At 35.3% G+C, this 16,412-nt stretch overlaps 1 protein-coding gene across 1 annotated transcript; it reads right to left on the bottom strand.

The window, feature by feature from the left end:
- Positions 1-175: 175 nt before the first annotated feature.
- On the bottom strand, positions 176-14,112 carry LOC121421867 (cell division control protein 6 homolog). The gene is made up of 13 exons (XM_041616670.1): positions 13,987-14,112; positions 10,843-11,119; positions 10,212-10,277; positions 9,385-9,522; positions 9,013-9,215; positions 8,261-8,436; positions 7,596-7,702; positions 7,066-7,205; positions 6,535-6,641; positions 5,875-5,936; positions 5,031-5,287; positions 3,845-3,985; positions 176-2,932 (listed from the first exon to the last, which is right to left on the bottom strand). The coding sequence occupies exons 2-13, from the start codon at positions 11,096-11,098 to the stop codon at positions 2,813-2,815; spliced, it is 1,773 nt and encodes a 590-aa protein (XP_041472604.1). The 5' UTR covers positions 11,099-11,119; positions 13,987-14,112; the 3' UTR covers positions 176-2,812.
- Between the last annotated feature and the right edge of the window lie 2,300 nt (positions 14,113-16,412).

Here is a 16,412-nt window from a genome sequence, read left to right as displayed (position 1 = left end):
TTTCTCTCTCTCTCTTCCTTTTCTTTCCCATTTCTTCTTTTTCTATACTTGAAAAATTTATGTACCCTTCGGATTACAATTTCAAAATTCATGTTTCATTTTGTATTTCACTTTCACACCTTCCGATTTTTCCACAAGTTAATACAGACAAAATAAGCAGTATAAAACTATTCCATAGAATTGCCCAACAGTTTTATTTCGCACAAAAGGCAACGATTCAGTCAAAACTATGTCGCACAACTTACCAAAATATGTTGACATACAAGTCACAATAAAACTTCAACATATCTTTCAAAGGTATTTGTAATAATCACACTGAATTAAACATATTCAAAATTGTAATGTTTCTTTGTATATATATAATCTTTTATAAAAAAAATACTGTAATAACATAAACATTAAAATTATGAAAAAAGCATGACAGGAAGAAAAAAAAGTATGACATGTGCAAAATATTCATAGGAAATAACATTAATGTAATTGTTCAAAGAGCTTCATTACATCAAATATTTGGAAATTAGAAAAGATTTAAAGGCAGCTGAAAAAAAAACCTTCCAAAATTTATATGCATTACGAAACATGTTTAAGCCAACATCATCCCATCCAAACCCTAATCCTCCGTGGCTGCCATTGGGCTGATATGAAATTAGGTCAGAAATTAAAAACTTCCTAAAATATCTTATTAAAATATTCATAGAACTGTTTGAGACTTCCTTTCCACAATGTAATCACGGTATTATTCATATACATATTTGACTGGAGGTAATCTGAAGACTTCAATTTCACTTCAAAATCCATCAACTGAAAATGCTTTAACAAAAAACAACAAACAAGCAATAAGTAATATTCCATGTGATATTCTCAACGTGGCTCTTGAAAGTTGTCGCTGGGCAATTTCACAAAATAATGAACCTTCTTGTACATCCAACCCCAATTTTCTCAAGTTTCACATCATAAACTGACCAAGTCATGATCATTTGAGAGCATTAAAGACTACCAAAAGAACCAGAAATCAAAGACAGAAAATTTCATGAAGGTCTCACACACATAGGGTAGGACGTACATACTTAATGGAATTGCCCAGCTGTTGCGACAAACGGGCACATGCAAGTACTGCTTGAAAATAAGGTGATATGTTTACTATACACTCTCATACTTAACCTTTTGCTTACGGAAAAACCCTTTATATCATGTGAAAGAACAGATTTGTAATATTCTGATTATATTAGCCCAACTCTTCTTAATGGGGTAAAACCTGGGTCCCGTTTCATAAAGGACTTGCAACTGTTGTAACTTTTTGCCATTATGGCAACTACCATGGTAACAGGGCTCAGCAGGCAAACATTATCAAGGTTTCCATGATTACTGCCATAATGGAAAAGTTACAACAGTTGGAAGTCCTTTATGAAATAGGCCCCTGGTGTTAGTTCATGAAAACAAAATTTAAAAGCACACAGGCACATTTGAACCCTATAACGGTTCTTCAAATATCTGGAGAAAGAGACTTATTGTATATGACCTATGTGACATTTACACTCTGACCATCTGGGACTGCCACTCTCATAAATCTATTTGGATGAAGCTTGAACTTGAACCCCCCCCCCCTTCTCCTCCTCCTCCAATTTTTTTTTGGCCAACATATGCACAATGCTGATGTACATGTAGGGATGCCAAACTGGTACAAAAGAATTCCAGTATTATGAGAGATGAAAGAAAAAATGTTTGGTGTAACAAAAAAGAAGAGTATTGTGCATTTCTCCAGAAACCTGCATATTATGATTTTTCAAGAAATATATTGGAGATTTTTTTTTCATTAAAACTAAGATGAAATACTGGAAAAATTGAACATTTGGCAACTCTGATGCTAGCACCTGCATAACATGGTATAAACTAGAAACTGTCATTACCTAAAATACCACATCAAGTTATAGTAAAATGTGATCAGAAATGAAGCTATTAGGGCAATTGAAATTAGATACATGTCATACTGTTAAAAAGGCTCTTCAACCGATTGAAATCACAATGTGTTATGAGCTCACATAAATCTCCATATTAAAATGAGGGAATAAAATCTAACAAAAAGAATGACTGAAGTGTGACATGTCCTCCTATCAAAGTTAGAACAATGCAGGCTGCCACTTCCCCTGAAAATTTCCTAGCATAAAGCCCTCCCCTTGACATGCACAGCAAGGTCTAATCACATATGCGAAATGAGTTACATGAAATAAGGATAACACATGGTATTCTAATATAATAAATTGTACTAGTATTTGTATTTGTTGAGAGGCGAGGATAGCTTACCAAACATGGTGTAATTTTACTTTCCTTTTAAATATTTGACTATAAAATTAATACATTCTTCATTTCTACATGCTTCATTCACACAATACTAATTATTTGTCCAATATTTAAAAACAATGGTAAAAAAATTATTCATTATTCAGACCCGGTTTCAGGGAACAAGCTCCCGAATTCACATCTAAAAAGTAATTGATATATGACATTTTTTTCTAAAAGATGTTAAAACTTATAAATTAAAAATGTACCTAAATTCAACAAAGTAACTCTTGCAACAGGTATTTTTCTTTCTTTTTTTCTGAAGGGCAATCAGAAATGTGACATTATATGAAATGCGCAATATAAATACTATTCATTATCATTACAAGTCATGTACAGCTATATTACAAAATAAAATTAAGAGGCAATTAATTATAAAATACAATTAATGGCAATGAACTTCTATTAAAAAAAAGTAAAATTGCAGACAGCACCGATTCTTATCTATTACTAATTACATGGTTGAAAGCAATCATCATAACTGTTTGCCTTTCTTGTCTTTGTTGCTAGGCAAGCCAGCTTCCAAGATGGCTGACATTAGGACCTTATCTTGAAGAGCGAATTCGACCTCCTTTTCATTCATCTTCAAGCACATCTGAAAGTATAAAAGGAAAGAATAGACAAGATAAGGCACATATCCAGTAAAACAGGAGTTTTAAGTTAAAATGCCACTATGAGTCACTGCTAAGTGTCAATCCTATTCAATAATCAAATTCAATGATATTACCCTAGCTATATCATAATACCCAACAAAATCTTTATTTGAATAAGTAAAGAAAAATGAACAAGCATAACAGGAAATTTCATCAGAATTCCAATTTAAAAATGTATTTTAAACTCCACATATCACAAAACAATTTAATGTACAATGTCAGAGATAATGTCACATCCACACTGGCCCGTATATACTTACATTCATTCATGAAGAACAAATGCAAGGACTCACCCAATCTACACAAGTTCAAAGTGTAGTTAAAAAGTGGAGATTTTGGGAAGGACAAATTGCGACATACTGGTAATCTAAACAAGGTAGTTCATAAACCACAAGTCTTGCCTGATTTTGCTATCAAGATTGCCTTTGATGTATGCTTTGTAGGTATAAATACCTAATGATTTGTTAAAAGTTCAACAAAATTGATAAAAAATAAGATGAGGACTCTCGTAACAAGAATAATTGCAAACCATGTGGACTATTATTTTTTCGAAGGTCAAATGATAAGCCTACAATCATTTGACCTTTTGACCCTCGATGACCTTTGCTCTTATCATCACCACAAATGCGATATTACCCAAGTATCATTACAACCAATTGATGCAGAAATAAAATAAAATGAGAGCAAGTTAAACAAAACAAAACACTTTTGTAACAAACTAAGAGGAAAAGTGATTATTGGTTTCTGTCTAACTTCATTCAGGTGAGACATAAAGGGCAAATGTGGGTCTTATTAAAACAAGAAAAATTAGTGCTTGGGGTTGTGGTGGCCTAGAGATGAGGAATGTTTCTGACCTTTGTTTGTCGAGCATCCTTTGATTTCTTGAGAGCAAGGACACCTCGAGTCTCGATCAGCTGGCAAAGAGACAGGAACTCTGATTGGTCAACAGGTGCCACATGACGACTTGCACAGATCTTTGAGTATGTATCATGGACCTGCAGAGTATAAAGTATATTCATGTTGTTAGATTGCATTCTTTGGTGTGCATAAAGAATGTTAATAAACATTGTTTTTTTTTACATTATATCTTGCCGACCAGATGCAATACAAAACTCAAGCATGGTATTTAAGATGAGTGTTGATCTAATAAATGCTCAAAAGTAACATACAATTCTATAACATAAAATACTTGAAAACAATTTCCCATTTTAGAAATATACAGTCCATATCATTTTCATAATTATACCCTTCATGCGACTTACATCTAAAACCCTTCTTTAAGAAAATACACTGTCAGTAGCATTATGAGTCAAAAATTTTGAGGGGGGGAGGCAAACATACCATACAGGAAAAATTTTAAAGACTGAGCTTTTTAATTCAAAATCTGACTTTGTGACAGATTTTAACATACTCTTCAGAAAATTATATACTACACCTTTTTCAATTCCCTTTCTCCTCTTTTCTTGGCCTTGAAAATGAATGGGGGGGGGGTCTGTGCCCCCCATTTGTATGCCAGTGTACTTCACATTTTCACAAGATAAGCCATATACTTGCTGGTCTGATGTTGAATAACCATTGAATACTTCTATTGTTGCTCAACCTTCATTGTTTGAGAAACTTTTTAATACCGCTATTGTTCTGGGCATGCATTTGCATTATGGATTCCTTAATACTAAATACCTTCATTGATTAGGGAGCTTAATGGCACCATGAATACAAATTAATCCCTGCACCACCTAATAAATCCCCATTCTTTACTAGATAATTCCAGTTCATAAGATGAGACACAATCAACTTTGCGCTGAATATTAGTTTTGAAGAGCATTCACACAAAGCATTAGTGACAAGGAGCAAATCCTTGTTGGGGTCCTGGGAGCAAAGGACCAGATGGCTTGGTGGTAGAGACACTGCCCATTGGATGGCAAGTTCACAATCCAAAATTCAAGATAATTGCTTTAAAAAATTTCAGGGGCTAAAATTCACAAATATATATTGTGATAGAGAGAAAAATTGATATCAAAAGTATGCATTTCAACCTACCTTTCCCAGTGTGACCTCTCGAGCCTTGCCTTCCTTGACCATTAGAAGAACTGTACAGATAACCAGCTTCTGTTGCAGTGGGAAGCTTTGACCTTTACTTCCTGTTGAGGTCATGACCCCTGACCCATACACCTCATTGATGACATTGGAGACTTGAAGCAGAGAGACTTTCTTTGGGAGCTTTGATGGAGAACCTTTCTTGGGCGAATTCCGGGCGGATGATTTGACGGGTGACAGTAGGGTTTTTCTTGGGGAGCCTGAAATGGAAGAAAACCATCCTTGTCATATTATCACTCTTGAATGCAACAAAATTCTCATTTTAAATAGACTCAAGCAACAAAAACAGCTCTAGGGAAAAAGGGTATACAATGTAACACTTCTTGCATGGTGTTGCCACCAAGGGTTTCTTTACACCATTTATAACCTTTTTTTAAAGCTATGACACTGTTGTTTTGTATTTACCTTCTAAAGTATCATCATATTTACTGAAACCATACGGTCAACACACAAACAAAATTGCCAGAATTCATGAATCAAAATGGAATTTATTCACAGGGTCTTAAAATCACCATTTCTTAGAACATTCTTAAACATAATTTGTTATTTTACTACTGGGTACCCAATTAGAGGGTTTAATTACAGTGTAAAATATATATCAGGTAGAATCTCGCACATGGTTTCAATGCCAGCACCGCAATTGTGGGATGTTTCATATAGGTTGATTGCAAAACTGAGATATTTCGCACTGTCCAACAGCCGATTTCATGGGTGGGATTTTTCACAAGATCTAAAGTTTGATGGCAAATATAAAGTATTTCACACTGTGTAAAGGATGATTTTATACCTGCTGATGGTTTTAATATCGACTGCCTCCTGATGTCTGCTTCAACAATCTCTACTGCTCTCCTGAAGTGAAAAGAAGACATACAAAATTGTAGTTATCTATCCATATGAAGCGAACAGTGAGCAATCTACAATACAAAAAAGCTCTATATTTTAACATGCGATACATTGCCTATATGTTAAAGAAATCTGTATCAGGCAACCAATGTCAAATCTATTATTGTACTTTTTACTTCACACTATAGGTGTATTCAGACTACCTTGAAGTTTGAGAGTACCAGGATTTCTCTGATCTGGAAATTCACCTTGATCTATTCAGATCAGAAAATACAAGGTATTTTTGACAATGAGAAAGCAAAAAAGTTGTAATATTCCTGAAAAAAATACCTGCGAAACCTCCTGTTTAGCAAGTAGCCAAATATGAGATCACTCACAGGGATCTCGCCAAGGTTATGGAAAGCAAATTATGGGAACTTTCTCAACCCAGCGACCATACTGCTCGTAACCTACCGTGAAAGGGTCTGTGTGAATGTGGAAAATAATCATGGGGTATTTCGAGGCCTGACAAGTAGGTCTGAATAATACCAACTGTGCTATCTTCTTCTTACCTCCCTGGAATGATAAGTGATTTATATGAAATGAAAACCTTCCTAAAACTTACCTACAGACGTCTAGTGCTTTCCTCACGTCTCCTGCCACTGCTGCTACTTTCCTTGCACAAAGCTGGACGGCCATTGGATCTACTACAGCTGTACCATCAACAGTACTCTACACAACCAAAGAGAATCAATGTATGATTACAGTTATGAACATGTGTTAACACTTTGGATTCTTACAATCGGACAGGATTATTCAAACCTGGGAATATCCTTCAATAATGTCACCAAACACCAATAAATTGGGCAATTCCAAGTCCAGTGTTGGCGTTGGAAGCATGATTTCCTAGCTCTAAACTCTATTCTGAGTTTACACAAATAATCCGGATCACAATATTGACAGCCCCCTACCCAAAGTGTTTTCTGGAATACATGAAACTAAAAAGTGGGCAATAGCACTGCAGTCTCTAGAAATGATGGGATATAATTGTCCCCTATATTCTATTACTATTATCAACAAAACATCTTAAGAATCATAAGATGACGCATTTCGCAAGCTCAATTTAATGTCAATGCATAATGATAATGACTGTTACCTCTTTGAGTCTATCCTGCAAGATGGTCGAGATCTGAGTCCTGGTGTATGGAGCAAAGTGAAGAAGCTCTGGTCGACATTTGGGTCTGGATTGAAGCCTAGGCAGTATCCTATCTGTGAGATCCAGTGAATTGGCCACACCTGATAGACACAGAGTCAATACATACTTAAAACAACTATCTAAACAGAATCAATTATGAACACACTACATGTGATCGAAAGTGTCCACTGTCATTGCAAGCTATAACTTTCAATGTTTTAGGGAATTTTTGAAAATAATATACAAGAAAATGTGGTTGGGGAATAGGGTCACCATAAAATTACAATTACATAAGATAGTATAAAAGAATGTGGCTTGCAAAACTGTGTTCCCCCTTGACAAGACATACAAAATAATGAATCAAGAAATGAAAGCAAAAAATCATATCTACAATAAATCAAGTGAAGAGAAAAAAGGACAAATAAGAAACATAAAACTTGAGCTGTAAAAACAACGTGCAAGAATAAAAAGAATAAAAAATGTCATCTTACCAACAAGAACCAATCTTGATTTGGGTAGACTAGGCCATTCAAACATGGTGTAAAGAACCTCCTGTCCTTTGGAGTCCAAGTGATCAATTTCATCCAACACTAACAATCTAAAATTAAATAGAAGAAAACAAGAGTTTCATTTCCTCCTTTAGTGGCAATAATGGCATTCAACTCACATGGTAAGTGTGTATGATGGGTTTGAAACTTAAAAAGGCACATTAATAAAAACGTCTGAAGCAAATCCCAAGTAGTCGGACCGACAATTTCGACCATTATTAATTAGACTTTAAATGCAAGGGCATAGGAAAAGCAATTCTTTGCGGTGGATCATCCTTAGTGTCCCTTGAATAGTTTTCCTGATCAGAATGTGTACAATAATATGTATCAGTCCATATACCACCTGCTAATAATGATTACATATCTCTTTTGGGGGGTCTTTATTACACCTTTCAATATCAAAATCTACAGAAAAAAAAACACTTTTTTTTTTTCTTTTTCCCAAGACAACACAGAAAGGAGACAAAATAAAAAAACTTTGCATATTGGTTCACAGACTTTACACAATGCAAGACGAAACATTTGCAGTACATTACTTTAATGGACTCCAACAAGACGAAATCCCACCAGAATAAAAAGCAATAAATGTCTGCAGAAGATTTACTTACACAGTGGGTCCAGGTGATGTGAAGGCCTTCTGTAGAGCTCTGGCAGCCATCTTTGCTGACATTTTATCTGTTGATACATCATGATTGACCTCTTTCAAGACTGTATGGTATATACCTTGGCTCTGTCTAACTAACATACAGTTTACAAATATATGCTGACTGCTCTTTCTGCTACCCTACAGTGAAAAAAGAAAAGAAATGTGTGGCAGTGAAAGAATGTTGTCAAATAATATAATCAAGGGATCGTATTCATAAATCCAAAATCAGTAGACTAAGCCCATAAAATGTACTGTGGGTGCAAAGGTAAGACAAAGTTGTCATTGATGGCTGTAATTGAAGTTCATTAATTGTTCTAATTAATGGAATTTGTCTTAACATCCAAGGGCTTATTCACAAATCCAAAGGCTATTTCACCCATAAAAGCTCCACCCCCTCAAAAATGTATTCTGCCAGACACATTCCTCTAAAGCTAACAAAATAGATAACTGTATAGTTGATTTGCTTGCCTTTATACTTTTCATACATAATTTCCTTATGTTATATATTTGTAGATGAGCACTCAACTTTTTGTGGTTTAACTGATATGAATATTACCTTCTAATTAGAGCTTGCAGGATTATATCATTGGAGTTTACAGTTTACAGGTCAGTCGACAATCATTTCCAAGAAACAGTAACAAGTCTTTCAATGTGGTCGTCATCAAATTAATCAAAATTTGTCATATTTCCCAATTTTTTAACTTGATGACGTACCTTTTGTTGCTGCTGTAAGATCTGTTTAAGGCAAGCTGTCTTGCCGGTTCCCGGTGCGCCGGAGATGTAGAGACTCCCCGGCTTCCTTGCAGTTAGATGATTCTTGAGGAAAGACTGGATGGTTTGAGTCTCTTTCTCTCTGCAAAGGAGGCGCTCCGGAAGAGATGTGTGAAGGGCTTTCTTGGCTGAGCTGTAACACTCACCTGAAATACATTAACAAAAAAAATTGATTTCAAAACCTATCTAGGTTAAACAAATCTTGTTCTCCCACAAATAAAAGGTTGTTTGGTAGTGAATTCTATGAATCGAGGAGTAGAGGCGAAATGTAAGTCAAAACCTTTTCCTATGACACATTGGATTCTGATATCTTACCATCTTGCCTTGTGACGCTGAGCTTCCTGATAGGAGTGGACTCGCTTCTCTTTGAAGGTGACTTTGATTCCAGGATACTTCTCTTTACTTTAGTTGGACTGCAAGCTTCTGGCTCTTGGTTTTCATCATTGTAATGATCTGAATCCAAATAAAAAGCAACCATTTTCATGTAATTTACAATGAAGTATCAAACAAGCCTTCAATTTTGAAATTATAGACCACTTTTTCACAGGGCATGTTTTTTTAATATTACTGCACAAATGGGATAAATGAAAAAGGAATTAAATCTCCAAGGCCAATAGACAGGCATCAAGTTAGTCAAAAGGGCACCCACAACCATGACACTTGATGGCCTTAGATTTATTCAAGCCCAGAGGTAGGTACTTTAAGGACCTGCATACTAAAGGTTTAGTCCAGCAACCAGCGCAGAAAAACCATGACACCTACTGCTCAAGTTGCTCCTCAATACCCTCAAATAATTATTTGTAGTGACCATTTTCTTCAAATCGCCCCAAATATGCAAAGAATTGTTTTCTAAAGTCAATGCTATACATAATGGTTTATATAGCTACAGTATATAGCTCTAAATGCTATTAACTTTATAACTGTGTGATGTGCAACAAAAGATGGCCCCCAAATAGACAAGAATTGCCCTACATTTGCAAGACCAAAAATCTCCTTTTTCTGCATACATACAAGTTGATACATTCATATGACGCCATAATCATATTATATCGCTTCAAAAATTTGTCCCATAGCTTTATGAAGGAGCAATTGTATATTCAGCGGACTTCTGATTTGCAGAATAGTCAAGATTGTGAACACACCTGAAATCGATCTTTTCCTTGGAGATTTAGATGGTGTCTTTAAAGGAGAGTCCTTAGCAGCAACAACTGAAAATTAAGGATAGATAAATTAGTCTACATTGAGGAACATGATATTACCATAAATGTTGAGATAGAATATTAATATGCAACATTTATTTAGTGCTCACTTAATACAAATGTTTCTAAGCATTGCATATAATTACTGAACCCAGCATTAGTTAAGAACATTCATATTAAAGTGAATTATTTGAGATTACCATGAATATGAAGTCCAAATAATTCATTGACAGAATAAAAAATTGTCTTCATTTTATGAATTTTAATGAAGAGTCATCTTATCTTGTGTTTGAAGGATTTTAATACATTTCTCCAATTTGTTATGATATACATGTACTCTCTAAAGTAAAAATGAAAAGAAAACTGAGCAGAAAGGTAAATCTACACTGCAAGAACTAGAAGTTCATAATGTACATGTTTAGAAAATACATGAATGAGATGTATGTGGGTCTTGCATCATTTTGAGTTAGCCCCACAAGCCCACAACCATGGAGATCAATATATTCAACATACAAACTTCATGAAATCATGCATCACAATATTTCACACTACATGTACCTAGTTTGATACTTACTGGTACTCCTCTTCCTAGGTGATATAACCCCATCCAGTGTATCAGCCAGCGATGTAAAGCTTTTTTCACCATCTACATGTACAGATGTTGATTTTGAAAGTGAAGAGAGACTTTTACTTCTGCAGTGATCTCTTTTTAGTCTATCAAGTTTCTTCTCTCCACCTCTGTGTGTGTGTTCGATCCTACTCGGTGTGTTAGTTTTTCTTGTTGGGAATGACAAAGTAGACTGGTTACCCCTTCGAGTTTGGACTGGCATGATGCTATGGTCAGAAACAAACTACAAAGAAAGAAAGATACAAAAATTGTGTTCAGACGTTAAATGCTGTCAGGGGCTATGCAGCCGATGAGATTTTAAAAAATACTTGCATTGGCCGATATATATCATGAATCTCAACTCGATGCTAAAATATCCCGCACGCTAGACCAGTTGAAGCAGGATTTAGCATGAGGTAAGATTCATGATATTTATCGGCCGATGCAAGTATTTTTAAAATCTAAGTTAGCACTGCTCATGATATTGTTGCCCTCCTTACGCGTCTTGTAGCTAGGCAACGATAACAAAGATGGCGACTATAACAGACTGTGAGTAAATGCTTCTCTACTTTTAATATTTTCATTCATTTGTATTTAATATTATTTAAAAATATGACTCTTTAGTGCCAAAAGGGTCCAAATGATATTGTAGCCCATTAACATAAGTTTGGGCTCAAAACCCTAAGAAAATGTGTGTTTCTGAGCAACTTTATTGTTGGAAAAGTACTTGGTGCGTGAAGTGCAATGGCATCCCCTCCCTGGCTCCGTGGAGACAGTGATATACTCATGGTACTAAGTGAACTAAAGTTTTATAGGTCACGATTTGAAACTGTTTTTAGGCAAAATTTAGAGTTTCATGGTTTCCATTGCCAGGGACACCTTGAATCAGATTTATTGAAAAAAAAATCCTCTGGATGATTGAGAAATCTTTCATCTCAGACATTTCCACCTACGCTGGCGGTTTTCATTGCAAGTTGCCATCTTGAATGACATCATTATCCTTATTAACTTTTTAATGTCTCAATATATCAAATGTCATCTGCTACCCTTGATCGTAGCAGTTTACATGAAGCTCGCATATGGAGCAGATCGTATAATATCGAAAGCAATATCAATATCACATTCGTAAATTGTTGACGCCCTCTCTGTTCCTTGGTAAATATTTCATATTTTGGTTGCCATTTTGGAGGGTGATTCTCAAGACCAAGACAAGTAAACATAGGTAATGCACCATTTCCTCACCTTTTAATCTCTTTTTTCATGTCTTGATTCTTTAGATATTCAAGACATTACTTAGGTAGTAAAATCCTTAGACTGCAAATTAGATTTTTTTTTTATAAAAAAAGTCCAGACAGTACTAATCGCCCGAAATGGTCGACGTGATAACACATGCGAGCTCACACTAACGAACTACCGTCGGTGAATGGGGATTATATTAAAATGTCAGAAATTGTTAAATGAAAATCCCCAGAAACGACGGTTACTCCTGTCTAGTCAGTGATATGACATAAATCTCCAGGAGCCTCCTGGCTAAGCCTAAGTTGGATGGGAGTCTTCCATCTGTTAAGGAGGAAGACCGAGAAAAATCAGAAAATGTTTTTTTTACAAAACTCCTCCGACATCAGATTTTCCAGGCAGTGATTTTTTACTTATGTTATGGTTAGTTGTAGACCAAAAGCTTTGGTCTGTTATGTTGGTTGTTCTGCTGAACTCTGTTGGCTCCACTCACCAAATACAGAGACCGAAGTTCTAGCTTGATCTGTACAGGGACTCAATGACAGTCATTGTCAATGTAGTCTTGAGGACTCAATGATGTCTTTCTTAAATCCTTTCATGCCATTGGACATCTATTGACTTCTTCAACATTGGAGTCTTGAACCCCTGCCCATATATATATATATATAGTGACGTATTGTATTACCGGACACTATCATATTTCCGGACGCGCATATAACTGCGTAGGAAATCAATTTCGTACCGTAAGACTTCCGCAGTTCAATATCACAGATCAATTCAAAGAACGAGATTGCAAAAACAAGGCGAAAATATAACTTTTACCTTATTTTTCTCTAAAAATGACAGAAAATGCTTGAAATAACATATAACACAGTTTTGGCATTAACAATTGATCCCAATTGATCTATTTTCTGATTGAAATACGGACCTGATTTGCCGAATTTCAATCTCGTACGCTCCATCGATTAAATCGTTGAGGGCTAGTTCTCAATGTACCCGTACCCTGGCCGTGCGCGAGGTTCACCGTGATGGAGAGCCGTCAATGATCGACAGCGCATCGATAGAACTTAACTTGATGACTGAGTCTTACGATATGAACGAGCATCATTAACACTTGGAAGTGCAATATCGAACGCGCAATTAAAAAAAAAGGAAATTAGTTAGCAAACGCAAATTTATAACAAAGATCTGATCAGAATTGTTACAAGAAAGCAAACAAAAACTTAGAATTTACTCATGAGATGATTAATCCCGAAAAAATCACACTAGGCCCTAATTCTTTCTTACATCATTAAAAAACATTATAATCAAGAATATTTTTACTCGTCCGGCGCGCATCCAGAATTACAATATAATTTGTCACGCACGAAAATAATTGTTTTTCGCGGAGGGGTATGCGGCAAGTGCGGTGCAAAGAAAATGGTTGGAAAATATAAAATAATTTCATCATATTCATAATTTTCAGAATATTTGGAATAGCAAGTGATAATTTTTCTTGATTGTATTTCCTCTAGTTGTCATTTTTAAAGCACTGAAATGAAAGTGTCCGGCATTAGGATACACTGCCATATATATAAGAGACCCGGGTAAACAAAGATGGATTTCCAAGGAGAAACTGTGAGAATAGAACATTCTTTTGCCATATCACGACATCGCACACACGCCGGCCGGCCTCTGGTCGACGTGAAGTCGCGACGGGCGCAGACCCATTCCATCCGAGGGAAGCATCGCTTCGTCAAGTTAGCTAAGTAGTACGGTAGTAAAAATAAAATCTGCATCTGGTACCGGTACTCATTTTAGATTTTCTATAATTTCATATTTCAACTAATTTACTTGATAAAAGTGGCATGCAATAATACTACTACCAGTACTCACTTTTTAGAGAAAAAGAGTCAAGTTTGTGTAAAACACAATTCCAGAATAATTTTGCTTGACAGCAGCAACAGCAAGCTTTCCAAATTCCACCCTCGGCTTCTGATCCGCTAGCTATCACGTCATCAATACGGGACCGTCAATACGTCGTGTATTGTGAATTGGCTTCCCGCGAAATCGAGTTCCGCGCGAAATAGTCAGCTGATTGATCTAGCGTCCCCAAACGAGTCATCTGATTGGTCGGTCCAACCCATAGCACCTCTTGTCTTGCATATTGCAGTACCTTTAAACAAACTGAGTGTGCGTAGTAGACGGGGTAGTAGATACATGATATTTATTTTACAATGTACATTTACCTCTGAGTAGAACATCGTTTGCACAGAAGACATTTGTTTTTACTGGTCCAAAATTATGGAATTCTTTTTCAAAGGATATTATACAATGTAATTCAATACAAAATTTCAAAGGAAAACTTAAAAAAATATCTTCTGGATTCATATTAGATTATCGTTTTTGTCACAAAGTAATGTAATTCAGAACTTAATATGTAAATGTTTTTGTTAATTTCTCTCTGTATATATATATGTTTAATCGTTTTATGATTTCTGTAAACAGTGTATACTGATTCATTTATTTTTATTTTTGTTTATTTTTTATTCATTGTATATATGTATTGCTTATTTCTTTATTTTATCTTATTTTTATTCATAAAATGTACTCATGAAAGGGGGCCTTCACCCTACAAGCTCTGCTTTTTAGTTGGTCTCCTCTTTCGATTTCATAGTATTATTGTATTATAGAAACGAATGATATGTTATATTTTGTAAATATGTATATTGAACTATCATTGTAAATGTAAAAAGATTGAAAGAGAAAATAAATGAATTTAATTGAATTGAAAACATTTGGAATAACACACACATACACATACAGGTATATATATATAATGTCATGTGTTCATTAATTTCCGCATTTTCATGACTATACACTTCATAAACATTTATCAACAAATTTTCCAGATACAAATAAACAAATTCAAAATGGCACTAATAATCAAAATGCAAAATGCACAAATTTCATTTTTTTGGTGACTGTACACTATAACTTATAATAAGCAGAAGACTATCAATGAATATCACCAAAACAATGTAGGAGGCATTTATATAAGGCTAGAAATTTCACATTGATGGATGTCTAAAAATAAAAATAAAAAAGTATAAGGAGGGAAGAAACGAAACTGAAAATAATAATTGAAAAAAATGTCTGCATATCACGGTATATCATAAAACAGAGACCTTCTGTGCATTATAAAAAAAAGTATTTCGCTGTTAGAGGCTAACGTTACTTCTCAGAATAATTGATATATTTTAGGGAAAACTATCATTACAGTCTCTCTTTTTTGGGGGGGGAGGGGGTGGTTATGTTTTCAATTACGAGACCACACATCTCTACCATTTAACAATCAGTAGACACAGTTACGGTTACCAATCAGAACTTCCTCTTTGAATATTGCTAGTTGGCCTACTTAACCTCAGTGTGCCTGTGCGTATAAAATCAGTAGATGTCAGGCCCCTATACATGTTATGTTATTACTATGTACTTGACTGTATATATTCATATTGTCCTTATCAGGAAATCTACCAAAATGCTCGTTCATTGAACGAAATGACACATTTTTTTGTTCCAATCAACAGTGGCGTAGCTACGGGCTGGGGGGCCTGGGGGGCACGTGCCCCCCCAGAAAAAAATTGGCAGAGCAAAAAAAAAAGGGGGAGAAAGAAGAAAAGAAAAAAGGAAAAGAAGAAGACAGAAGAAAAAAAAGAAGAGGAGGAAGCATTGGCGGCGGAAGCCAAAAATTTTAGGAGGGGACAATCAACAATTTTTTGACAAGCAAAAAAAAAAAGGTTCTCAACCCAAAAAAATTTAGGGGGGACGTAGACGTAGGAAAATAAATTGACAAGCAAAAAAAAAAAAAAAAAAAAAAAAAAAAAAAAAAAAAGGTCATCGACGACAAATTTAGGGGGGGACACGTCCGCCCCGCTTCCGCCGCCTATGGGAGGAAGACGAGTGAATAAATTAATGTGAGGGGAAAACTTGCAAAGAAAAAAATCTTTCATGTTACTCTATAAAATTTTTGCTTGCGCTTCGCGCCAGATTTGCCTTTTCAATGAGATTCATATCTTGCTCAATAGGCTGATATGGAGCAAGTTTTGACGTCAATATACAAAACATATTTTAGCTCGGACATCGAGCTTTCATTATTTTTTTCATTTACAAATTTAAGTGCTCTGTAAAATGTCCGTTTTATGGTCTACATATCAGCATTTTAAGCTCACTCTGCGTGGTCACATTGTTTGATTTGCCAAGTTAATATTGTCAACTTGTATTCCATAATGTTCCATAAACAAATGTATTCAGAATGCCCAGAT

Source organism: Lytechinus variegatus, chromosome 1 (assembly GCF_018143015.1).
Source record: "Lytechinus variegatus isolate NC3 chromosome 1, Lvar_3.0, whole genome shotgun sequence".
Lineage (NCBI taxonomy): Eukaryota > Metazoa > Echinodermata > Echinoidea > Temnopleuroida > Toxopneustidae > Lytechinus > Lytechinus variegatus.
Note: the sequence above shows the minus strand (reverse complement) of the source record. Positions and strands in the feature narration are given on the sequence as shown.